The 26,320-nt window shown below is 41.1% G+C and overlaps 4 protein-coding genes and 2 pseudogenes across 6 annotated transcripts in view; 2 read left to right on the forward strand and 4 right to left on the reverse strand.

Annotated features, from left to right (window-relative positions):
- LOC146463612 (uncharacterized) overlaps positions 1–26,320 on the reverse strand; it is a 135,840-nt gene that overhangs the window by 93,007 nt on the left and 16,513 nt on the right. The gene's annotated exons all lie outside the window — the stretch shown is intronic.
- Positions 1–26,320, forward strand: part of LOC146463623 (DNA excision repair protein ERCC-6-like 2) — a 61,422-nt gene that overhangs the window by 1,597 nt on the left and 33,505 nt on the right. Inside the window, exon 1 of one of the 2 annotated variants that reach the window (XM_085084154.1) lies at positions 6,871–7,239. The exons of the other annotated variant lie outside the window; for it this stretch is intronic. Coding sequence (XP_084940280.1) covers positions 7,237–7,239 — 3 coding nt within the window. The 5' untranslated portion in view covers positions 6,871–7,236. Of the gene's footprint in view, positions 1–6,870; positions 7,240–26,320 lie in introns of those variants that run through there. 2 annotated transcript variants of the gene reach the window in all.
- Positions 1,136–4,489, reverse strand: LOC146463624 (uncharacterized). The gene is made up of 3 exons (XM_085084173.1): positions 4,149–4,489; positions 3,209–3,841; positions 1,136–2,896 (listed from the first exon to the last, which is right to left on the reverse strand). The coding sequence occupies exons 1-3, from the start codon at positions 4,390–4,392 to the stop codon at positions 1,755–1,757; spliced, it is 2,019 nt and encodes a 672-aa protein (XP_084940299.1). The 5' UTR covers positions 4,393–4,489; the 3' UTR covers positions 1,136–1,754.
- LOC146463625 (uncharacterized) lies at positions 7,577–8,331 on the forward strand. Its single transcript, XM_085084353.1, has 3 exons — positions 7,577–7,601; positions 7,722–7,791; positions 7,959–8,331. The coding sequence occupies exons 2-3, from the start codon at positions 7,748–7,750 to the stop codon at positions 8,329–8,331; spliced, it is 417 nt and encodes a 138-aa protein (XP_084940479.1). The 5' UTR covers positions 7,577–7,601; positions 7,722–7,747.
- Positions 8,832–10,105, reverse strand: LOC146463626 (uncharacterized; annotated as a pseudogene).
- Positions 19,589–24,399, reverse strand: LOC146463627 (uncharacterized; annotated as a pseudogene). Its single transcript, XR_014856827.1, has 3 exons — positions 23,919–24,399; positions 22,963–23,613; positions 19,589–22,052 (listed from the first exon to the last, which is right to left on the reverse strand). The product of XR_014856827.1 is annotated as an uncharacterized LOC146463627 (transcript).

Below are 26,320 nucleotides of genomic sequence, written 5' to 3' on the forward strand. Positions count from 1 at the left end.
AATGCGTCCTTTATCCGCCCCAGTTACGAACTGGATATCATCAAATAGGGGAGGAATAAGTAAAGGGTCGATGAAGGGACCTTTCTGCTACTGGCGGGGGTGGGGGCAACTGTTTTAGGAAGGGGTATGAAGAGAATTGTGGTACTTGCTGCACGGGTTTGTGATTGAAGAAACCGTTTTAGGACGCTATTAGTCAGTCCATAAAAAATGCGCCCACGGTCAATCCGAATAATGTGCCCAGACTTTTTTCCTATACGACTCTTTTTTTGGTAACTAACTTTAAAGGGAGGGGTTCATGGTTCTGCGCATGTCCATGAATCAAAATACTTTTTCGCCTTTGCTCACTATGACCCAAACCTGTTTAATTTAATTCGTTGTTTATGAACAATTCGAAAGGGAATAGGTAACTCGGGTAGTATTTTTTTCATATGATTGCGTTATTTCCCATGCAAATAACTGGAAACACATCAACCGTGGAATAAATCCTACGGGTCAACGCTAAATTCTGAATCAATATCAACAATATGAGTACAATCCACTACCATTTTCTGTAAATTTTGGTCATCAGTCATTTTGCTTGAACTAATTATAGAATGTGATTACTGAAGTACATTTGAGTGGGATTTTCAAGGCCACAAAGTTGATAAGAAAGAGAAAAAAGCATTTAGATTCATGCACATGCGCTGAAATGTGAACCCCTCCCTTTAATTTACGAACTGAAAAATGTCAGTAAAATACTAAAGCGTCCATAGCAGAGGAAATAAGCTGGAAGCACCGTCAGTGTGACTCGGGTTTGACCAGAGTTTGAGACCTTACAGTGCTTTAGTTTTTACGGTGTTATAGAAACTATAATGAAGAAGAGCCTGTTGAGAGTAAACCCTCATATCACATGGTACATGAAGAGTACTTTGGTTGGTATTTAAGTATGTTTATGTCAAGATTTTCTTCTACTTTTATTATAAGTGCAGAAGCGAAGCGAGGGCGGGGGAATGGAGAGCTCCCGCCCCCGTCCTCTTCCCCGCCCCAATCCTCTCGCGGCTGAATTAAAAGAGAGCTTGCTCGCAGGCTCTTAGCCAAAGGTTTCAGATCAGTTGCCTTTGTATTGCTATAACGAAGTTCGACATATTTCTGTAACTGACTACTAACAACAACAAACTTTATTTAGCACATTTCCCCGGAGAATTACTTTCGTACTAAAAACTTCGTCTCTATAATCAAGCTGAAGAAACCACAAGACACACGCCTAACAACCTTTAAATACATGTTAAAACCTACGAACACTTAGACAGCAACTAAAAAGGTAGAATTATGTAGAACTAAATGAAAGCCGCACAGCTCAAGGGAAATTAATGGGGATTGCCCCAATTGCATCTTACTCCTGTATCTAAATCAGTTGATTTATTTCAGTCTTTCAATTGAGTCACTAAATCTCTTCACAGAGTAGCTTCTATTCTTGATTTACAAAACTATGCTGAACTTGGCTTATACATTGTGTTCCCATCAACGCTCACGCTTGTAGGGGGAAACTCACTCTGGCACGAAGGCAAGCGCTTTTTTCAAAAAAATAACTGTTATTTCAGTAATTGCATTTCAACATCTTATCCATGAAAATTGAAAATTGCTCATGGAAATTCCTTCACATAATGCAAAATGAAAAGGGTTGGCTTTCTCTTATTGACTTTTATCATTATATATAATTTGTTTGGAGGGGGGAGGGAGAGAGCAGTTTGGTCATAACGTTGCAACGTCCCTGTTTATACTGCGCCATAGCATTTCAATTTTCCTAGTGTGTGGTAACCTTGCGCGGACCCATAAGTATCCCCAAACCTGAGTTGTTTAACTGGAAGACGTGTCTTGTCAGTAAGGAGACCGCTGTCTTCACGCCATACATTGTCATTCTTATCACAGTTACAGCCATAGCGGGAGTCTGCACATGAGTTGGTCATCCCGCATGCGCACTTGCCACTAACAGATGCTCCGCCCCAGTACGTCATCTTCGTAGAATCACGTGACACCCACCATCCATATGGATTGCTGTTGTAAAGTAAAACTGAATAATAACACTCGTACTTGATGAACTGTTCACAATGTAAGGAGACTCTGGTGAGACTCGCCAGCTGAGACAGACTCGCTCCTGTGTAACGAATATCACGTGAGTAGCTACCTCGACTGTCATATCCATTCACGTACGTTCGGCTTTCACTGTTGTGACTGATGACTGTCACGCCAACTCCATTCTTGTCACTCATGTCGCAGTTCACTGTAAATGGTGCCAGACCTCCTGAGCCGTCTGGATCAATGACGTAATTTCCGCTTACACTACTGACGTATTTCCTTATAACAGAACAGGACGTAACAGTGACTGGAGAATTGATTTTGACTTTAGCTTCTACTGTTGTCAATGGGTTGCTCGCTCTACAGGTGTAATATCCCTCGTGAGATTTCTTTATGTTTTGAAGAAGCAGTGTTCCATTCAGTAGAACATGCGAGTCTACAGGAAGTAAAGACTTGCCATCCTTTGTCCAGGTGATTGTAGTTCTCAGGTCACTCTTGGCCACGCACGGCAGATGAACAGTTGAACCAATTCCAGGAGTCACCTCTTTAGGAGGGTGGACTTTGAACCGTAGACGAGGAAGTACAATGAGTTGAGCCAAGACTGTTGTTGATCCCAGAATATTCTCTGCCTTACAAATGTATGTTCCTCTGTCTTTCTTTTCCACTTTGTAGATCGTTAGGTTTCCATTCTTGGCTTCAGTTCTACTTTCCGGCAAACCACCAAATGGTTTGGACCATGTGATACTCGGCTGCGGCTGACCAGTTGCAGTGCAGGTGATGGTGACGTTTTGTTCTTCCTGTACCCAGACTTCTTTGGATGAAGATAATATCTGGGGAGCGACTGTGAAAAAGTAGAGCATTAAAACCCGATTGGACACAGAATATAGTATGATTACATTCACTGAATAAGGCGTAAGAACGCACGCGCAGGGAGAATACTGATTGCTGTGATAAACAAAACAATCAGGAAATTTTGACGCAATGAAATCGCTCGCATCTTAGTTGGTGTATGCGTTGTCGCAGTAATTATATTCCTATTAATGGCAGTCCAAAACCAGATCCCTGAAAATGTCAAAAGAAACGTCGCTTGGAAAAGACGTCTGCGCTTGACGGAAGTGACTTAAACCAGGGAAAAGCTAACTGACTAACTTACACTGAATAGTTAGATTTGCTGTGGCGATGACGCTTCCCAACAAGTTTTCAGCTCTGCAGCTGTAAACTCCGTCGTCTCCAGGTCTAACGTCCTTCACAATCAGAGCGCCACTGGGCTCAATCACGTAACGCCTAGACGAAAGCGATGAATTTGGCTTAGACCACGTGACCTTTGGAGGGGGATTGCCATCTGCTGTACAATTCAAGATGGCTGTTTGACTTTCATTGGCTCTCGTTCCAACTGGACGCTGCACCAGAGAAGGAGCCGAGATGGACTGGCCCGGCTCACCTTTGGCGCCTTTCATCCCCGGTGGGCCCCTAGGTCCCGCGGGACCAGGTTCACCCGGCACTCCGAGATCACCTTTCATCCCCATTGGTCCTTGACGCCCTACAGGTCCATGTTTCCCAGGGAGTCCTTCTGGCCCGGGTCTTCCTCGGGTTCCAGATCTTCCTCGTCGTCCTGCGTTACCCTTTGGTTTTGAGCGGCAGAGCGTTTCATCTCTGGCACAGATTTGGTTTTGAAGCAAACGAAGCTCTTGTTTGATCAGCAGCTTTACTTTAGAAGCTGTTTGGACAGATTGCTGTGAATCATCGGGTGAAGCGCGTTTTTGTCTTGACCAGATGGCTTTATCACCTTGAAAATTTAAAAATTAATATTAAAAGTGTCAACGAACTTAGAATTCGGAAATGAATAAAGAGGGATAAACTGACGCATGTTTACTAAAAACGGAGCCAAGGTTCAAATATTTGAAATGCTATCATGGTTGAGAGCCACATTTCTCCGAGCTCCTGTTTTAGTGAATTAGTTCGACAAAGTTAAAATTTTTGGGTTACAAATGTTTGCATAGCTGAGCGAAAAGGTAAACAGAGTTTAAAAACAGACGAGAATGCTACATATTGTGCAATTAAAATTTTCTTACCCTTTGTCTCTCTCCAATGACCTTGTGAATGGCTGCCTTGATCATCTTTCCATCTTTCGTAATTCTGCTGTACTTTACGAAGGATTTGTGTCTCTAACTGATCACATGTTGTTACTGAGTGTGATATCAGTCGATGATGTTCTTGTATTCTGAGTTCCACGTGAATAAGTGCGATACAACACACAACAGACAACAGCAAGCCAGACATGGAACACAAGCTGCGGAATCTGTCTGTATGCTTCTCTTCTTGATCTTGTTTTTTCATTGTTGTCGCGACTGCCACGGAAAATTTCGCAAATGAAATATTTTCAGAGGACTTTTTGGTCTTCTCTGCCGGCCTTCAGACCAGTTCACTGTGGTGTAGTTCGTGCTTATGATATTTTTTTCGTTTCCTTTCGTGCGAGGTTTACTGATCAACTTCTCAGAATCCACAATATATATCAGATCAGGTTTCTGTTTGTTCTGTAATATCAGTGTCACAGGAAGTATATAATTTTACTGAGTTCAAATGAGTTCACAAAAAAAAAAAAAAAGAAAGCAATCTTCAGAGCTTGCTTTTGATCATGTGCGGTAAAATGTACCCCTTGATATACAAAGGAAATTTGTTATTTAAGAACGTTGATGTAGTTGTTACGTTTTTTTAAACATGTCATTCATCTAAGGTTCATGCCTGGCAGGCATGTATTGCGTTCCGCTGGGGGAGTGACTATTATTTGTGATAAGGTGCAGACTTCTGTTCATTGGTAATGTGTTTACCTGAGCGGGGGCTAGTGATAGTATTAAATGGTAGCAAGAGAGGATGAAGGTAAGAGAGGTAATCCCCCATATAGGCCCTATTCCCATCGTAATCCCTCTGAAGTTATTTTTAGATCTCCCCGCGAGATCCAGTGTCCCAAGAGGGTTAGGTGATAGCCAATCATATATCCTGAATTTTACCCATGTTGACAGCTGAGCCGATTCCCACGCAATGCCACGCGTCTTTCACGAATTGATCTAAAAACTAAATGGCAGAACATGCATACAGAAAGCGGTGCCTGCATATGTTTTGTGAACGAATGCGAGTTTAAAGTGGTTGTATTTGGACGATGCAGATTGGAAAAGAATCGCTCCGGCATGATTTGTTTTAGAGCCCAGCTGTGCGGAAATTATGCAAGAATATTACAATACAATTAGCTGGCGAAAATTGAAAGCCGTGATTGAACAGACAAATACAAACATCTCAACCTAGGCACGAATTTCGATATTTTTATCGCAGTGAATACAAAATCCCTACAGTCATTGAAATCTTCATTTTATTTACTTTCTAATCACGTATGTAGTTAAGAGATTCGTTGGAAGAAACTCGAGAACAAATCTTTTTTCATGCAAGAGTATTACATTTAGCTGTCGAAACATTGAAACCCGCGATTGAACAGGCGAGTATAAACATCACAACCTCCGGCAAGAATTTTGATATTTTTATCTCAGTGAGTTCAAAATCTCTTTAGTCATTGAAATCTACATTCCGTTAGCTTCCAAATTACGCATGTAGTCAAGAGATTCGTTGGAAGAAACGCGAGAAACAATTTTTTTTCATGCAAGAGTGTTACATTTTAATAGCTGTCGAAACATTGAAAGCCGCGATTGAACAGACGAGTATAAACATCACAACCTCCGGCTAGAATTTTGTTATTTTTATCGCAGTGAGTACAAAATTCCTTCAGTCATTGAAATCTACGTTCTATTTACTTTTTAATCACGTATGTAGTTAAGAGATTCGTTGGAAGAAACGCGAGAAATAAATCTTTTTTCATGCGAGAGTGTTACATTTAGTTGTCAAAACCGCGATTGAACAGACGAGTGTAAACATCACAACCTCGGCACGAATTTAGATATTTTTATCCCACTGAGTTCAAATCCCTTTGGTCATTGAAATCTACATTCCATTAGCTTTGTAATCACGCATGTAGCCAAGAGATTCTTTAAAAGAAAGGCGAGAAACAAATCTTAGCTTTTTTATGCAAGAGTGTTACATTATATTTGAATTGAAGCCGCTATTGAACAGACAAGTATGAAGATCACAATCGCGGCACGAAAATTTTAATATTTTTGTCCAGTGAGTTTAAAATCTCTTCGGACATTCAAATCTACATTCTATTGGCTTTCAAATTACGTGTATTTCTTGGAGTAACGCGAGAAACAATTTCTTTTATGGAAGTGTATGATTGTGATTAGCCGTTGTAAAATTAAAAACGGTGAAAGACACGTAACGCGCGAGGTAACATTATCCGCGAAAAAATTGATACCTTCTAAAAATAACTTCAGAGGGATTACGATGGGAATAGGGCCTATATGGGGGATTACCTCTCTTACCTTCATCCTCTCTTGATGGTAGAGAAGCGTGAGACAAAATTACCACTTCCCCTCCTTAAAAACCTTTTACTTTTAGTGCCCATAACGGATTTTTTTTTTTATTTTCTCATCTGAATGTAAACATCACCCTAAGAACTTTACTTACTTGTCCCCTGGTGCCAAGGTGGCGCGTAGGGCCTCAAGAACTTTAGTGTAAAGATTTTTTGATTTGCATTCAATACGAATTTTTAATGAATTTTATAAGACGTTCAAATTTGCCGCCATTTTGGCCCACCATTCGTATTAGTCTCCTCTCGGTTTAGCATGAGCTGTGACGTAAATTCAGGAACGCGTGACTTCAGCCTTCCTCTGAATCTCACTTAAAACAAGTCGCGGTACAGTTCTGCACGTTTCTCAAAAAAGGCCGGAAAGATGTGTTGCAGCGAGATGTGGAAACATCAAAGACGAAGCGAATGGAATAAGCATGCACAGGATTCCTTTCTTTGGCACCACATGCCCGCAAAGACTGAGGAGGCGAAAGAAATGGATCGATTTTATGCAGGATTGGAGGAAGATGTGGACGCCTGGAAAGACCTCGTCCTTGTGCTCGATGCACTTCAATGACGAGGATTTCACAAGGCTGATGAATTCAGGTTTAAAGTTAAAACGTGAACTGAAGTAGGATGACATCAGCGTTTGTGTTTATCCTTCGAAACATGCTAAGCGAAAGGACGACGAAGACCAAGAGCCACCTTCGAAGAGGAGCAGGGAAAAGCGAATGGTAAGCTTTCGATAAATATCGGGAATTATTATATTCACCCCCGCTTGTGACATTCTAAGCGTTGTAACCTTCTGAGGTTAATAGTTTGACCTCACTGTTAACTCAGTCGCAAGTTTTATAAAATATGGCGTAATTATTTTGGTATATATTCTCATAGATCGTGAGATCCGCGAAGTTTCGTTGAGGCCAAGCTCTCAAAAAATACTAGCACAAATGCTAGCATTAATACCGACCTTAAGCAACCCTGGACGGCGATTCCGAGGAGGTCAACCGAAAGTCAAGATTGCGTTGTTGACTGCAATTTGCATAATAGTCGAGCCGTCCACCTGACGTCTTCACCAGTTTGGCGGTGTCTCGAGAACGTGAGTTTGTTTTTGAATGTTAACTTTGAAATCCGTGTCTTTTCCAAGCTTAATCTGGATCATATTCTAAACTACCGATATTAGGTCGCATAAGCAAAAACTATTAATTTTTTCTTCCAGTGCAAAAACGCAAATTCACAGCGACTATGGCGAATCCTGGAAGTGAAGTTCCCGCCATTGCTAAAAATGGGTAAATCATATCTTTTCTTTTCATGGCATTTACCTCGGCTTTCTCCGAAATGTACCCGATTTTCAAAACAAAGCTGATAGGATTATTTAAGTAACCTTGAACTAGAAAAGCTCAATTTATTTGTGAGCGATTTTATCTCGCTAACTTCATTTTATTTCAATTTATAGGTCAAATATCATGGAGTGGACAGAAAACCACGATGTTATTTTGTGCCGAGAAATCCTAGTTAGCGAGCCCTATAAATTCAAACCTCGAACATTGGAGAGAGGGAAGGAATGGGACGAAATAGCCGAAAGACTCAACAACATCAAGGATCCAAAGTTTAAAGTCTCAAAGCGATCGATCCGAGAGCATTTCCAGCTTCTGCTTTCAAAGTTCAAAACAAAAATGAAAACCGAGCAGCGGGCGTCTGGCATTGAAGTCGAAGATACCGAAGTTGATAAGGCCATGGAAGAAACTTATGAGAAATGGGAGGCTTCAGAAGGGGAACAACTGAAAGGAAAGGAGAACACGAAGAAAAAAGCTGAAGTAGAAAGCTAGTGCGGAAGAAGTAAGGCTCAGAGTGACGGAAAAATTAAGCGAAACGAAGAAGAGAAAGAACGCCGAAGAGGGCTGTGCTGTCAAACCTAAGAAAACACGAAGAAACGGAGGAGAAACTGTAGAATTCCTAAGAGAAAAATCACAGAGGGATTACCAGTTTCGACAAGAGGAGTTGCGAATAAAACAGAAAGAACAAGAAAATCTGCAAAGCATTCAACAACAGCAACTGGAAATGATGAGGATGCTGCAACAGCAAAATAATGCTATGATGCTTCTTGTGTCTAAATTTGTAAACAAATAGACATTCCGTGCATTTATTAACTTGCAGACTGATAAATTGTCTCCGTTAAAACTTGTTGTCGTTTAATATGTACAGCTCGTTGTACTTAATAGTTTTATATGGGCTGTTCAGTTGAGGTTGTAGCTGTGAACAATGATCCTACTATTGTGATCTGACCGCATGTAAGAACTTTTGAAGCTTTGAAAATTTGTACACAAATTCACACAGTTTTTCTAATAAAGTAGTCTGCTAGTGTTGGAGGATCAAGGTGAAAGAACTCAGAGGTAGCGTTGCCGTAGACATGTAAGTGCGTTTCTCAGTATAGCACAAACTAGATACATTTTTCCAACACTGCTGAGGCCAATTTTAAGGTTTTTCTTGTAATCTATAAACTTGAAATAATTCACTATGTCCCCAAACAGCCACTCCACTGTAACTCTCACTTCACTCATGGAGGTGTTGAATGCTTGCATGTCAGCCGTAACATTTCTGTATGGGGCTTGAAGTTGCACTCTTAGAGGGTATGCTGGATCTCCGTAGGTACACATGGGTTGACCGAGGGGAGATACAGCATGCAGCTGCAACTGATGAAGCAACCCAGAGTCTGCAAGCATCCCAGCATCATGCTTTCGGCCCTCCGAAAACAAAAGTTGATAAGATAGTTGTCTCTAAAAAAAAAGGAAACTAATAACTTTCCCGGCAATTTATATTTTTCTATGTATGTTACCGTCGAAAATCAAACCTCGGCTCATATAATAGCTCTCCGATAGGAAGTTTCTGCGGAAAATGCAGCTTTCCTTTGATGATAAATCGTATTAAAACAAGATACTCACCCACGGGTCCATACATGTTGGCAATCAGACCGTTTGAAAGAGCCACAGACTGAAACTTCAAACCATACACGCGTTTATGCCCGTTGTATACAATTCGCTGATGTTCTCCTGGTCGGCTAATTGGCCTCAGTGCCATCTATGAAGCCAAAACAATTATCAAGGGCTGCTCCCTTTACGTGGATTGCATTTGCGTATTCTTGAAGTTGCGCTGGCTGTAAAATAGTGGAATTCCATTGCATGATTCGGTGGCTGTGATTGTTGTAAATGTAATCTATCACCTCGTTGGTAATCATGCTTAGTACCGGTGTGGGTCTTCCAAAGCGCGCTTATATCCGAGTATCGACATGGGTAAGCAAGTCTCCTCAGAAGCATGCAAAGACCTTCCATACTATCGCTGATGGAACGCTGTCGGCACTTGAACACATCTGAAATCTGAAGGGCTTCAGCTACTGAAAGCAGGCAGGTCATGTTTATTTACTCTAAACTCGGCAACACACTCTGAATTCTCCATCTCATCCAAGTCAAAAGTAAATTCGTCGTACGGCAAATCAAGGTTTTTGGGACGGTTCAGATCATAAAGAAGTAAATACTCGTCTTCTGAAATCAAATCATCGCACAGCGCCGCCGTTAACAAGTTTCTCGCATCCCTAAAAGAGGCCATAGCGAAGCGAAACCTGACCGACGCGACCTCTGCTTGCTTAAGTTTAAACTTTGCGCGCCAAAGGACGGCGTTTTAGCCCCATTCCCCATCGTCATGGGTTGCCGTCCTCGTGCTCGCCGTCCAGGGTTGCTTTAAAGGTCCCTGATGTAAATAGATCGATGCGAGAACAGCCGCACTCGGCGAACACAGAAAACATTGTAAACCACGATGTAGATAAGGTAGATAAACAGCAGTAAGAATTCAACGAGCTCTGTAGCAGGGACTTTTGGGGCTTTTTAGCTCTGTGGCTAAGCGAGAGGTGCCCTGCTACCTATACTACCGGGATCTTTTACATCAAGTGGACCAGATCTTCTTCACAGGAACATAGCGTTTATTGTAGATCTTGACTCATTCTCTTACAGGCAGAACTCAAAAGCTTTTACTGAAGAACATTTGTCATATAAGACCCGTAACCAATAGCATTTCGACAACTCAATTTCACCTGCGTAAGCTTAGCAAATGGAGGAAATTCTAAAGGAATTACTTTTCGCGCCTTTACAAACTGAAGCTCATTTCTTATTCGAAAGAACAGCAGGTGTTCAACAGTTATGTGTTTTATTTGACGGCTACAAAGGCTCCGATATTTCCTGAACTGAGTGAAATCCATTTTACTGAAAAATGTCCCGTAACAGCTCAAACAAATATTGTACACACGTGTGTTGCAGAATTCTGCAAACAATAAAAATGTTGAAAAGTATAACAGTGTTATCTCTGGAAACCTAACCACCACAACGGGGGTTCAAAATAAAAAGGGCACAAAACAAATAACAAGCGCAAAGAGCGCAGAAAAAAATTGGCTAAAAACGGATTGAGAAAAAGAGAAAAACACGAGAAATTCATAAAGAATTTTTCAAACCAACAACTTAGCGACAGCCTGTTAGCGTTATTTCTAAAGGGCTCAAATTTGTCCCGACACCGGTGACAGACGCGAATTACATTAGACGCCAACTCTTGTTAGACTTCGAACATTTCGCAAGACGTATGCGCCTAAAAGATACAATGGATTTCGTAAACTTTATAGGAAAGACCAAGGTCTCTCAAGATACTACCTTAGTATCAATGGATGTAACAAGCTTGTATATACAAATATACCACAGGCGGGGGAATTACAACAGTATGCAAAGCATACGAGGCATTCCACAGCAATAAACCTCCTATACCGTCACACTACCTCAAAGAAATACTTAAACTTATTCTTCAGGAAAATTCATTCCAATTTGTTGGAAGCAATTATCTTCAGACCCATGGAACTGCAATGGGTACAAAAATGGCCGTTGCGTTTGCAAACATATGGCCGATATTGAAACAAAAGTGATAAGTCAAAGCAAAAAAAAAACCAATAGAATGGGAACGTTTTATTGATGACATTTTCTCACTGTGGAACAGTGACAAAAAGGAAATTAACCTGTTCATTAAACAAGCTAACAACTTCCATCCTACAATTAAATTTACGGCCGAAATTTCAGAGAACGAGACAAGCTATTATTATCACAGTTCAACACGTGTCCTTCCTGTAGTTCCCGAGAACAATGTCGCTAGTCAGCGCTTCCCAATTGCCTTCGAGTTCCTTGCAGCAGTAACACTCGCTGATATTTGCTAGCAGATCACGGCTACAGTTACCACAAGTACACCTACATGGAAAATAATTCGTTCGAATGTATGTGAGTACTTGGCCATAGTTTTGACAGATGATAATGAAGAGCGCGTATGCAAAATGCAAGGTGAGAACTTTACCATTCACTAACACGCACTCTATTCTCCAAGCGTTTCGTTAAATCTTCCTCGAGTCGTCGCTTCTCCTCTTGTTCCTTGCGATATATTTTAAGCCATTCTTCGTCTGCTATCGGCTCGTTTGCGCACGGTTCGAGTTTATCATCATGTTCAAACGTATTAGACCGTATTACTTGTTTCGTGGACGCCATCTATCGCCTCGACTTCGACGCTTTCAAATTCGTCCTAGCTGCTTTCTTCAGCGGTTTGCTCACTTTCCGTGTCAGATAAGTTTTCTGCCATGGAATATACTTATTTGGAGCTAATTTTTTCCTTCCTACCAGTGAATCTGACGATTTTCGTACGATTCCAGTGTTGCATCATCGGATCTTGTGTCTTATAGGGGGCCTCGATCGATGGTAACGGTCGATATGTCGGTCGACTCACGGTCGACTGACGGTCGATATCTCGGTCGAGCCTCGGTCGCTACTCGGTCGACACTCGGTCGATAATTGGGGATCACTCGGTCGATGTTGTACCGCTATGGCAGCCGTCGTATCGACCGAGGTGGCTGTCGGCCGATATAGATAGCAATACACCGACACTTCACCGACACATCACCGATACTTCATCGATATTTCACCGCTTACTGGCCGATAGTATCGGCCGATATATCGGTCAATATTCTATCGATATGTTTTTTCGACACTTCTTCCTTATCTCGATCGACATTCATGTACATAGCGCACCGCTATATCGGTCGTCATATCAATAACGACCGATAGTCGGTCGATAGTCTGTCGTTATCTCATTTGATTCTTCCACTATTGCATCATTTTACCGCATTAGGTCAAGAGAAAGCGCAAAAATATGCCAGCGTATTACACTGTAGTGTCCCTGTTTAACCGGTTTAAAACAAAGCAAAATCCTCGTTCCTTTTTCGTGTCGACCGAGTATCGGCCGATGCATCGACCGATACTTTACCGATACTTGACCGACGGTTCACCGATATATTGCCGACCTATCGCGACCGACTGTCGGTCGATCTCTCGACCGAAGGTGATCCAATGATCGGTCGATACGTCGCCTATATAGCGGCCGATGCTCGACCGACACTCGCCCGTTACTCGACCGACAATCGACCGATACTCGGTGGATACATCGACCGAGATATCGACCGTGAGTCGACCGTGTGTCGACCGACATATCGACCGTTACCATCGATCGTGGCCCCCTATAAGACACAAGATCCGCATCATCTTCACACGTATTATTTTCTCGGACGCCATCTATCGCCTCGACCTTGACGCTTTCAAATTCGTCCTGGCTGCTTCCTTCAGCAGTTTGCTCACTTTCCGTGTCAGATAAGTTGTCTGCCATGGAGCGTACTTGTTTGGAGCGAATTTTTCCCTTCCTACCAGTGAATCTCACGATTTTCTTTCTGCCGCGAATGTACTTTACTGAAGGTCAAGTGGGTGCATAGACTCGAGAGTTCCTGAATGTACGTCACAGACTGTGTCACGTGGCCCTATTGTGAGCCCGTCGGCATTCTCATCAGCGGGGCGGGTGGACCGCAATAAAATAGGATTTTAAAGATTTGTAAAATTCATAAAATTTCGCGTTTCATGTAAACCAAAAAATTTTTTCGCGGACGTTCTTCGCGTGATGCCGGTGAAAGATTCAGATGAGAAAAAAAAAACTTCCGTTATGGGCACTTTAACCCTACATCTAAAACCTGACATAATCACTACAACAAGGTATTTTTCCTTTCTTGTATATGGACAATATTGAAGTAGCAAGTCTTGCAGGAGAAAGACTTCACATTAAAATGTTACATTGACTAAACCATTTTCTCGAATATCACAGAGCTGCAAATAACATTTGTTCGTCAGAGAATGTCCAACTAAAATTTTTCCATTGTCCAAGGAAATCCTGCTCGCGATACCTGCAGATAAAATACCAGTGACTACAATTTTAGAGGTTATCACTTGCAAACTTTGTCTGACTAAACATGACTTTTTAAACACTTTATTTCATTTCAAGTAAGTTAGATTGAATGACTGAATGTTAAAAGCCTAAAAAAACTAAGGCCATCCCCGTTTTCTTTCAGTTATCGATAAAACAAATCCTCAAAGTCTGCAGCTACGCATCCCAAGATCCATTCATTCAATCAACGTTGTCCATACAATCTCGACTCCAATCTGTATTAGCAGTGCGTTCTTTCTACGTCGAACTCAATAATCACTCTTGCCAGGCTGACTAGCTCAGATTACTATTCGATGTTTCATGTCAATTTTGATTAACAAATTTCGATCATGTTTGTATCCAGGTTTTGATGATCAAGACAGGGAAAGACCATCATTCACTCAGCCAGCTTAGTATCCTTTAGTTCCTTTGGTTCTATCAAAGCCTGATGCTAAACCGGTGATCCAGGTAAGAATACAAATAAAAACCTCTGTCAAGTTAGAACGGTTTTACATTGAGAGTCAAAAGTAAATCGCGTTTTACGGCGCTCTGTGATTGGTTAGCAAAACTCGCGCCACTCTCTCGACCAATAAGAAAAAGCAGGAGGCGCTTATCGGCTCCTGGAAAAAGAACCAAAACCAACCGTGACTTGGTCGCACGCATTTTCCCGCGCTTGGCGCCGATGCATTTATTTGCTTCAAATTCTGATTGGCTCGTTGCGCTGTTTGCGTCTGTTGTGATTGGCCAGAGTAATTGCTTTGTTTTTGGTTTTACGACACTTGATTCAACTTCCTTTAGCTCTCGCCCCTTATTATGATGATGGTGAAGATGATAAAGCGTCTTTTTACTATGTTTTTATCCCTGAGTCATCCTTTAGTGGAAGTCTAACTTGTGAGCCTATCTTTACATTACACTGTAGGTCCCAGCCACCATTAACCGTTATCTTGGAGATTACCAGCGAGATGGAGTTCGCTTCCTGTTTCAACACTTCTCGGAAAACACCGGAGCAATTCTCGGTGATGACATGGGTTTAGGAAAGACAGTTCAGGTAATGAAGTTTATTTTTAAACTTAAAAAGTTGTTGTTTGAAACTTTTTAATTGAGTTTTTCGCGGGCCAGAGCGAATTCTTTATGTGGGGAGCAAAACAGCTGAAGGTACGGGGCTAATTGATTGTGGGCGAAATGACTTTGAACCAAATGCATATTGTTCCGATCTTTCAGGTTATTTCTTTCATTGCTGCTGTTTTGGGAAAAACTGGAACAAAAGCCGATATATTCTGCAAATTCATGGATAGAAAAACCAAAGTAAAACAATTCAGTAAATGAAGAATATCTGTATCCATTTCAACGTGCGAAACAAGCCAAAGAACGCAGCGGTGCTAGGACCTTTTTGTTGAATGGATATTTTTTGGTGTTCATCAGGTCATCTTCAGAGAGCTTGGTATTCCTCAAAATTTAGGGATGAAACTTTGATGTATTAATTTCACTCACGAATGGTGGAAGGTGTTAATCTACTAAATCGGTCGTCAGTCGATGTGAAGGGCTGTTAACACTACACGGAAGCCTTCTGTGATTTCTTAACGCTTGTATAAAGTACTGACAATTGCTGAATTGCCGGGCATTTCGCATGCGACCAGAGTAGAGCCCGCGCTGTGTTAAGGCTGGTTTCCATATGATCGCGGATCGCAGATTGCAGATCGCAGATCGCAATAAGGTCTGCGATCGTCTACGATCCTGCGATCGTGATCGCAGAAGATAGAACCATGTTCTATCTAAAGGCTGGTTTCCATATGATCGCAGACTCGCAATTATTGCGATCTGCGATCTTCGATCATATGGAAACCAGCCTTTAGAATCGGCACACTAAGACTGCCTTTCGCTCCCAATACCTGTGTTCAAGTTTCATCGGGACAAAGTTGTAATCAAAAGGTTAAAAAAAGAACGTGGTAAAATTACGGCGGAAATCGGAAACGTTTGCGCAGAGATTCTGAAACTGCCGCCAAAAAACACTGCGGCTGTCTTAAAACATATTCAAAACAACGACAAAACGATCGCCTATGTTTGCGGCCCTTTGCTCTCCTTAGCCTAGCCTGGTATCCTACTTTCGAAGTTAATCAACCATTGCAAGCATTCTTTGAAAGCACTAACGTATTATTATCATTATTTTTTTCTTTTAGAAAGAAGACGTTAGCAGCAGAGACCGACGCCTTTGTGATAGTCACTCCAGGCTCTGTGATGTACAACTGGAAGGAAGAATTAGAGACCTGGGGGCATTTTAAGACGGGGCTCTATCATGGTAACACCAAAGAGGACACTCTACAACGTGCCTTGAGAGGACGACTGGATGTGGTACTTACCACTTACGAGACTATGACAAATCATTTGGTCAGTTGTACCACAAAAGATAACAAGAACAAGACAGGTAAATATGTATCGATCCCCAAAGAGAGACTAGCCGAAAGATGCGAAAATCGCCTCCCTCGCGTCATGTCTCCTCGTGTGTGCCAATTTCGCGTGCTCGCGTTTCGTCCGCGTTACTACCCCAGAGGGAAATAAGAGAATACTCGCAATATAAGACTGTTCACAAGAATTTTCCTTTTTAGTCGTGTAATACATGTTTGAAAAAGTATTCTATACATACAAATAACTGAAGTGAGCAAGGCTGATAACGCGTAGAAAATTTAATACGGCAGCGACATGATAGACACCAAACCGAGAGTAAAAGCTACAACCGTGGACAGCTGTTTCGAGCTAATTGGCTCTCGTCAGCACGGTGTAGCAGGAAGAAGTAGAATGTTCAACCAACGTGAGGTCAGTTGTCTGCTAAATGCACGTGGTGATGACTCCAGATGGACGTAAATTCAGATGTGTTACTTATGTGTATATAATACATCTTTGTCAAGGGAACAGTTGCTTGTATGTTTATTTCTGGTTGATTAAGTCGTTCACAGATCCTGCGTATACCAGCAGCATTTTCGTTCGTGGTCTTTTGCCACATATTCTCAATTATATACGATAATGAATCGTTGTTTTTCTCTCATTTTCGTTCCCAGCCTTTTGCCACTTATTCTCAATTATATACAATAATGTATCCTTCTTTTGCTCTCATTTTCGTTCCTCAGGATGATCTGAACAAAGTCAAATGGCTGGCGGTAATCATGGATGAAGTTCATCGTCTCAAAGATCGCAAAGCTCAGAGAACTATCGCCGCTAAAGCTCTTGGTGTCAAGAGAAGGTGAAAAATAAATCTTTTAGTCTGCAGCGGTTGTATTACATGCTTGTTTCAGTTAACACTAGCACAAACAGCCAACGCGGCTGGCATAAAAGTATTAGCACTCCATCCTGTATAGGGGGTCAAGGGGGGGATGTCAATCCATCACAGCATACCCAACATAAAGTGAGTGGGCGTATTATTTCACCGCGATCAAATGTACCAAAATAAGGAAAAGTTTGCCTGTGGAATACTGCATGCTAGCCGCTGTTCCCCCCGTGCCAGGGAACTTTAATTACCCAGCGTGCTGTTCGAACTTTCAACGTGTCCATGGCGTTCTGGCCGCGCATCTTTCGAAATCTCAGAAGCGAGCTGACTTGAAAGAAAATATTTCTAGCAAACGTGATACGGCTTCAATTGAGTCGGAGCTGCACTGGCAGGATAGATATGCATCTCTACTTTGATTCTATAAAGGAATTGGGACACTAGGGATGATTTCAACGGATTTATTCCGTTTCGTGCTTCGAGCATGGCTGAAATACTGGTCGGCCTTTCGTTACACTTAGCAGTAGAAACCCGAATGACGCTAACTCACCGAAATGGCTTCGAATCGGCTTGAAAAGCCGGTAAATGACAAAGAATACAAGTAGAAACAAGGTACGTTGATTTTATTGAGAAAACGATGTTAGTTTCTGCCATTTTACACAAATCCGTTGTAATCCCATACAAATCCTTATAATTCAACGGTTCTCTGATATTGAGCTTGGGCTGCCTGTGCATGGCATAGTAGTCAACACGATACCCAGCATGAAGTGACTTGGACACTACTAGTGTATCACAGAATAACCACAATGAGGTCGCCAGAACCGCTAGAAAGTATACCACTCCCCCCTGGATGGGATGTTGGGCCATTACAAGATACTACCCAGCATGAAATCACTAGGAGTATTTTGTCGAAACAAACCAACGGTGAAAGTCCCAGCAGTCAGTTTTGAATCAATTCTGTAAGCACTCCCAGTGGCTTCGTTCCGTAGAACGTAGAGATCAAAACACAGGTCTGATCCAGTGCTTATATCTGGAGATTGCGGTTGCACATTACCGTTTCTCTTTTGCGTTTTCCTTTGAAAATAGATACGGTCTTACAGGGACCCCACTTCAGAACAAGTTGGGAGAATTCTGGTGCGTGCTGGATTGGCAAACCCGGGGAGACTGGGGAAGGCTAAGCAGTTCAACCTGGAGTTTGATAAACCAATCAGAGAAGTGCAAAGATATGATGCAACCACAAAAGAAAAGAGAACTGGCACTAGCCAGGAAAAGTAAGTATATACAGATAGTAAAGTACGGAAAATGAGGTCCAAATGTAGTAATAAACGTTTGTGAGTCTTAGCAGGTGTTTGGAAGATATGAGCACAGCTTTCATTATGGTACGAAATTAAAACTTTATTCCACCCTTTTATAGACCGTTTTCCATGTCCGTGTGTAAGCTTCATTCAGCAAACGAAGTAGTTGAAGCCGACACCAGAACACCTTTTTGTATCGAAATATGAATCTCGGTCCAGCACAGAGGCATAAGTGCCAAACGGACACTTATTCAATTAAAATACCATTTTATTCGCTCTAAATTTCTTTAAAGGTCCATAAAACTGGTGACTCGTGAGAGGAAATTTTCCCGCCCTACGTGATAGAGGGCCTGCCTGGAAGTAAATCTTTTGATGTTTGACCATGAAATCATGAAAAGTGCGACTCCAAAGGAAACGATAAAGTGCGATATTTCCTAATAAAATCTCGAGATAAAGAAATTTTTTGGACTCTGAACGTAACGGTGAACTTTGATGTTTTCATGGAAATCACTATGGTAACGACCCTCCCATAGTAAAGGAAATCCCTAAACTAACGATCACCCGGCAAAAAATTGAAGAACTCGACAAAGTAAAGTTTAAAAGCGACAGATAATTTCAAAATACATTTCTTGCTTCCAAGGAATTTCTAGCTTCAGGAAATAGTACTTGTTCCAGCCCAATCCGTTCAAACCATAATATTCTTTGGCGCCTTTTGGTGCATTGAACTTCTTTGGATGTTTCAAAGCTAGAAAGGTATTTTTCTTCCGTCTTTCAATTAAGGTAGTTATCTCTATTCAAGGACTTTTGACGATTTTCAAATCGTATGCTATCGAGCAAGAGAATTACACCGCTCCTTGGTAGGCAATCATATTGCAAGTTTTCAGATGAGCACTGCCAAAACCTGAAGTCCAATAAATACAGTTTCTGAGCCTTGGGATTTTTTTTTTGTTACTGTTTTGTAGAATCAAAAGATCTTCAAGATAAAATTGGCAAATTCCTTCTTTGACGGACGAAAGACTTGATAGCAAGTCAGCTGCCTAGCAAAGGTACGTTCATTACAGCTAAGGTGGCCTTCAAACCGGTTTGTCGAGTTTTAGGTTTACTTTTCTCTCTTTCCAGATGAGTTGGTGGTGTTTGCCCGCTGACGTCATTCCAAGAAAACGTGTACCAGGCTCTGTTTCAGAACCCGGATGTAGAATTGGTCAGGAAAAACAACTTTCCTTGTGACTGTGGCAGTTGGGTGGACAGGGGCAAATGTTGTTACATGGTAAGTACAGTAGAATCTAGATAATGTGAAGCAGATTGTCCAACAAATGAGATTCAAAACTCCAAATTTGGCACAACCACAGCAACGGTTTATGGTTTATTAACGAAAATACCATTGTACTAAAAAAAGTGAATTGAAAAATTTTTTTACAAATGTTCAAAAGTGATATCACTAGTTAGGGATTGGGTTACAAACGGAGTATAAAAACTCTAAATGTCAAATCTAGCGGTTGTAATATCTAAATAACATGGCCGGCAAGAAACTGTTTTTAAAACGATTAGCAACAAGACGTTGAAAGATGCCAGATCTTTTGAAAACCTGGATCTGTAAAATACTTGAGATAATAAATTGTTGATGGCAAGATTAATCCTTACGGCATTAAAAACAAGACAAAAACAAAGTAGCTGGATATACATGAATAAAAATTACTCGATATTTCGGTTTGGAAAACAAACCTTCGGGGACTACAAGAATAAAATGAGCAAGTACCTTACAAAACCCTTTACATAAAAGTTTAAAAAATATATATGATAAAATAAAGCTTATAGGTTAATAGCTAGATGGATTAAATGCCACAAATGTTGTTTGTCTCGTGTATTTAAACCAAGCGGCTCAAGTATCTTGGCCTTGTTAGTTAAGTGGGTTTCACGAGCCTTTTGTAGAGAATCCGGCCAAAACAGTCCGCCTGAAAATGTTAGGCTGTTACGCTGAGTTACATTTTCTTTTCTTCTTTGCTTGTCTTGCTCTACTGCTAGTGACGACAACTGCTCTTTTACAACTGAATCTTAACTAACGCTAAACTAACTACGAGCTCGAATGTTTACAGTCAGTGGATAGCGATAATGATCCAGCTTTATGTCAGCTCTACTGTAACAACCTCAACACACCTTTGATTAAATAAATCTACTTTTTAACGAGGGTGATACACGTACGTAAAAGTCTGTTGCAACTGACAGACCTTTGGCCCTGAGATTCAGGGTCAATAAGGAATTGGGGAGCAGGGATGGTGCAGTGGTGAGAGCACTCGCCTCTCAGCAATGTGGCTCGGGTTCCATCCCCGGACTCGGCGTCATATGTGGGTTGACTTTGTCGTTGGTTCTTGTAGTCCGATTTCCTCCCCTCCCCAAAAACTACATTTCCAAATTTCCACTTCTTTAATTACTATTTTATACGTTGTATCTGTGTTAAACTTACTGCATATAATTCTTCAATGTTAGCTATAAAAAGTAAAAAGGGTTAAATTTCTTGTACCATTTTTTATAATTATTTTCTTTAAGTAGCGTTACAACGTTACTATACTGTTTATACTATGCCATAGCACTTCAATTTACCTAATGTGTGGTAACCGCCAGTATCCCCAAACCTGAGCTGTTTAACTGGAAGACGTGTCTTGTCAGTGAGGAGACCGCTGTCTTCACGCCATACATGATCATTCTTATCACAGTTACAACCATAGCGGGAGTTGGCACATGAGTTGGTCATCCCGCATGCGCACTTACCACTAACAGATGCTCAGCCCCAGTACGTCATCTTAGTAGAATCACGTGACACCCACCAACCTATTCCATCTCTGAGCAGTCTGGAATCATAACACTCGTACTTGATGAACTGTTCACAGAGTGAAGAGACTCTGGTGAGACTCGCCAGCTGAGACAGACTCGCTCCAGTGTAACGAATATCACGTGAGTAGCTTCCTGGACTCTGATATCCATACACGTACGTTCTGCTTTCACTGTTGTGACTGATGACTGTCACGCCAACTCCATTTTTGACAGTCATGTTACAATGCACTGTAAATGGTGCCAGACCTCCCGCGCCATCTGGATCAATGACGTAATTTCCGCTTACACTGCTGACGTATTTCCTTATCACAGAACAGGAAGAAACAGTGATTGGTGAATTTATTTTGACTTTAGCTTCTACTGTTGTCAGTGCATTAGTCGCTCTACAGATGTAATATCCCTCGTGAGATTTCTTGATGTTTTGAAGAACCAGTGTGCCAATTGATAAAATACTTGAGTCTACAGGAAGTGAAGTGTTGCCATCCTTTGTCCAGGTTATTGTAGTTCTCAGGTCACTCTCGGCCACACACGGCAGACGGACAGTTGAACCAATCACAGTAGTTACTTCTTTAGGAGGGTGGACTTTGAACTGCAGACGAGAAAATACCGTGAGTTGAGCCAAGTCTGTTGTTGATCCCAAAATATTATCAACCTTACAGATGTATGTTCCTCTGTCTTTCTTTTCCACTTTGTAGATCGTTAGGTTTCCTTTCCTGACTTCAGTTCTATCTTTTGGCAAACTACCAACTGATTTGGACCACGTGATACTAGGTTGCGGCTGACCAGTAGCATGAGATATTTTGTTCTTCTTCTGCCAACAAAGCTTTGGATGATAACAAAATCTGGGGAGCGACTGTGGAAAGTGGACACAGAACATAGTAACAACAACAATAATAATAATAATAATAATAATAATAATAATAATAATAATAATAATAATAATTATAATAATAATAATATTACCCGTGCTACATAGTAAGATGCTCACACGCGCATCACAAAAAGGAAAAACAAAAGACATGGATAATACTAATTACAATAAGCATATTTAAAATCGATATAGGTAGATAAATGACAATAGTAGCTTAAATAATAATAATAATAATAATAATAATAATAATAATAATAATATTAATAATAGATAATAGATAATAGACTAGCTCTAGTATATGATAAGTAGACTAACAGTAAAAGATATGATTACAATTATGTAAAAGTACTGGCTGTAGTGACTATAGGCCTTAACAGATAGGTTTTGAGCAGGCGCTTAAAATGATCTGCAAAGTAAATTGCTAGCATTACGGATAACGCAAGGGAGATTGTTCCACAGTTTGGGTGCCGCACAAGTGAATGAGCAGTCGCCCAAGGTAGCAAGACTCTTAAAAGTAGGGTATTTCAGTGATAGTGTATTCACATAAGATCTGATGTTATAACTAGGGGCTGGATTAGGCTGTAAGAATTCTGATATATACAAAGGGGCAAGTCCATTTAGAGCTGAAAGATAATATAATGATTAGATTCATGATAAGGTCAATTAAGGCTTAGGATGCACGCGCGCTATACCAAACAAATCTGGTTAATCTGACGCACTACGGTCAATCGCATCTTAATTTTTCTACATGTTGCCACAGTAATTATACCGCAATTAACGGCAGTAAAAAAAAACAGATGCTAGAAAATATCAAACAAAATGGAGCTTAGGGAGAGAGAGCGCGTTTGACAGAAATGACTGAAACACGTAAAAAGCATATTGAACAACTTACACTGAACAGTTAGTTTCGCTGTGGCGTTGACCCTTCCAAACACGTTTTCAGCTCTGCAGCTGTAAACTCCGTCGTCTCCAGGTCTAACGTCCTTCACAATCAAAGCGCCACTGGGCTCAATCACGTGACGTCCAGCAGGAAGTGAAGAACTCAGCCTTGACCACGTGACCTTTGGAGGTGGATTACCATGTGCTGTACATTTTAAGATGGCTGTTTGACTTTTATTGGCTCTCGTTCCAACTGGAGGCTGCACCAGAGACGGAGCCGAGATAGACTGGCCCGGCTCACCTTTGGCGCCTTTCATCCCCGGTGGGCCCCTTGGTCCCGCGGGACCAGTTTTACCCGGCACTCCGAGATCACCTTTTATTCCCATTGTTCCTTGAGGCCCCACTGGTCCATGTTTCCCAGGGGGTCCTTGTGGCCCGGATCTCCCTGGGGGACCTGGTCTCCCTCGGGTGCCGGGTCTCCCCCGCCGTCCTGTGTTACCCTTTGGTCCCGAGCGGCAGAGCGTTTCATCTCTGGCACAGATTTGGTTTTGCAAAAGACGAAGCTCTTGTTTGATCAGCAGTTTCACTTCAGAAGCTATTTGGACAGATTGCTGTGAATCATCGAGTGAAGAGCGTTTTTGTCTTGACCTAGTGTCTTTATCACCTTGAAAATTTAAAAATTAATATTAACAGCTGCAAACGAACTTGTGATACAGAAATAGAAAAAGAATGATAAACTGATTAATTTTTACTTAAGACTGAGCCAAGGTTCAAATATTTGTCACGTTGTCTTCGCTGAAAGCAACAATTTTCCGAGTTGCTCTTTGAGGTAGATCGACAAAGACTAGATTTTGGTTTACAAATTTTTGCAAAACTGTCAGAAGGAAACTGAGTTTATACACACAAGAAAATTGGAATATTTTCAACTGAAAATGTTTTTAAAATGTCAACGACAGGAGGGAAACTTACCTCTTGTTTCCCGCCATTGACCTTCTGAATGGCTGCCTTGATCATCTTGCCATCTTTCGTAATTCTGCTGTACTTTACGAAGGATTTGTGTCTCTAACTGATCACATGTTGTTACTGAGTGTGATATCAGTCGATGATGTTCTTGTATTCTGAGTTCCACGTGAATAAGTGCGATACAACACACAACAGACAACAGCAAACCAGACATGGAACAAAAGCTGCGGAATCTGTCCGTACGCTTCTCTTCTTGATCTTGTTTTTTCATTGTTGTCGCGACTGCCACGTTAAACTTCGCTATTGAAATATCTTCAGAGGACTTTTTTGTCCTCTTTGCCGGCCTTCAGACCAGTTCACTGTGGTGTAGTTCGTGCTTAGGATATGTTAGTCCTTTCCTTCCGTGCGAGGTTCACTGATTAACTTCCAAGAATCCACAATATATATATCAGATCGTGTTTGGGCTTGTTCTGTAGATTCATTGCCACAGGAAATATATCATTTTATTGAGGTCAAACAAGTTCACTAAGAAAGAAAACAACTGTCGGATTACGCTTTTATCACGTCAGTGTAAAATATCTGTTGAAATACAAAGGTAATTTTTCATTTATGAATGGTGATATCCCATTCAGTAGTTTGAAGGGCTAAAGACTGGTGCGGTATTTTCCTTTCGATATTTTGAAAAGGTCATCCATATCTGACAATTTTTCAGTTTCAGCTTCCGTTTTGTTGTGCTTCAATGATGGTTCTTACTTTTGAGTCTGTGGATGATATCCTAAAAATTGACCGACTAAGCTGTATTCTCTGTACTTCTCTCTCTTTTCTGTGCTATGACGGCCGAGAAATAATTGTTATTAAATCTTCTTCTGGTCGTTCTTGCAAAATGAAATCAGCAAGACATAGCTAATTTCTTGGTTTTTTTTTTATCAAACAATTATTCCACTTGAGCTTTTTATATACGAGATGATTACAGTTAACGAAGCGCAAAGTGCTTCATTGGCTGTATATAATCTCTGAGCTCTAGAAATATTTGTTTAATAGTGACCATTTAAGGACAACTTTTGGCAAGTACTCAGGCTTGTTTAATAAAAGCTTTTACACTCGTAGTTTATAAGCTGAGCCGTTGGCTGGACATGGACACAAAAAGAAGCTCTATGAAGAAATCCAACACTAGTTATAGTTCATCAATAATCATTGTAAGAGTTTTCTAACAATGTTTCTTGTTCTCGTTTTCTGTATGACCGTGTAATAACAAGGGTAAACGCTTTATTATCGAATCTCTTTACTGTGGCCAATTTACCTTTAGTTATCAACTCTGTTGTTAAACTAAACATTCGTTTCTTCTCCCCACCGACGCAGCACCACAGTTTCTTTAGAAATCGCAGTCCTTTCTGTGGTGCGGTTTGTTATGCTGTGCGTAGGTGGTTTTAAGTTTTGGATCTGTGGATTACGTTCTCTGATCATGAAGTGTAGTGACTCTTTTAATATCTGTTGCAATTGTTTTGAGGGTTAAAGAGGGTTGTGGGATTTGTGGACTTTGTAGTACAATTAATTCCCTTTATTGCGAACTCCCTCGGGACCGTGAGTTAGTGTTCTTAATAGCGAGCGTCCATATATGGGGGAATTTATTGCAGTCAAATATCTGTAATTTATTTTGGCCCGGGATTTAGCTGCTGTCTATATTACCAGGGTGTCTGTAATAGTGAGATGTCCGCAAGTCAATACTTAGCCTGCAATGCAGGCGTATTTTTGGAGCGGGAGCGCTGAATAATCCTTCGTTGCTGTCATCTTGGGCGAAGAAGCGCGAGAGGGTTGGAGCGAGTCAAAAGTGACCCTAAGGGAGAGGACGACTGGCTGAGAAATAAAGGAGGGGGGAGGGGGAGAGGAGGGAAAAATACGCATTTCCTCCCCCCCCCCTCCCCCTCAGCCTCCTTCAAATACGCGAACTAACTTTATTATTCAGCGCTCGCCGATGAAAAACGCCTGCACTGCAGGCTAGTCAATACTTTATTGTAGCTAGATAACATTTAATAAGGCGTTTGGTGTATCTCAATTTTTGTATAATTGAATATTCGTTTATCTAAATTACTTCTGATATGATTTAGTTTTGTAACCTTATATTTTTTTACAGGATTTTTACACAGTAAAAAGGTTTACTACTCACCCATAATGGCGCCTTTTTGAATTTATTTGCTTCGAATTCTGATTGGCCCGTTGCACTGTATACTGGATACTTTGTTACGGTTTTGTATTCCTTTGCAGATAAGTACATGATAAAGGAAAATGTCACGCCTTCATCAAGAAAGAAAAAGAAAGGTAACAATGTTGTAACTACTTCAGTCTGAGTTTAAAACATGGATCAAACTATTGAGCTCAATCTACTGACATGTATTTGTTTTGTCTGTGTA

This window comes from Pavona decussata, unplaced genomic scaffold (genome assembly GCF_977016875.1).
Source record: "Pavona decussata unplaced genomic scaffold, jaPavDecu1.1 SCAFFOLD_175, whole genome shotgun sequence".
Taxonomy (NCBI): Eukaryota; Metazoa; Cnidaria; class Anthozoa; order Scleractinia; family Agariciidae; genus Pavona; species Pavona decussata.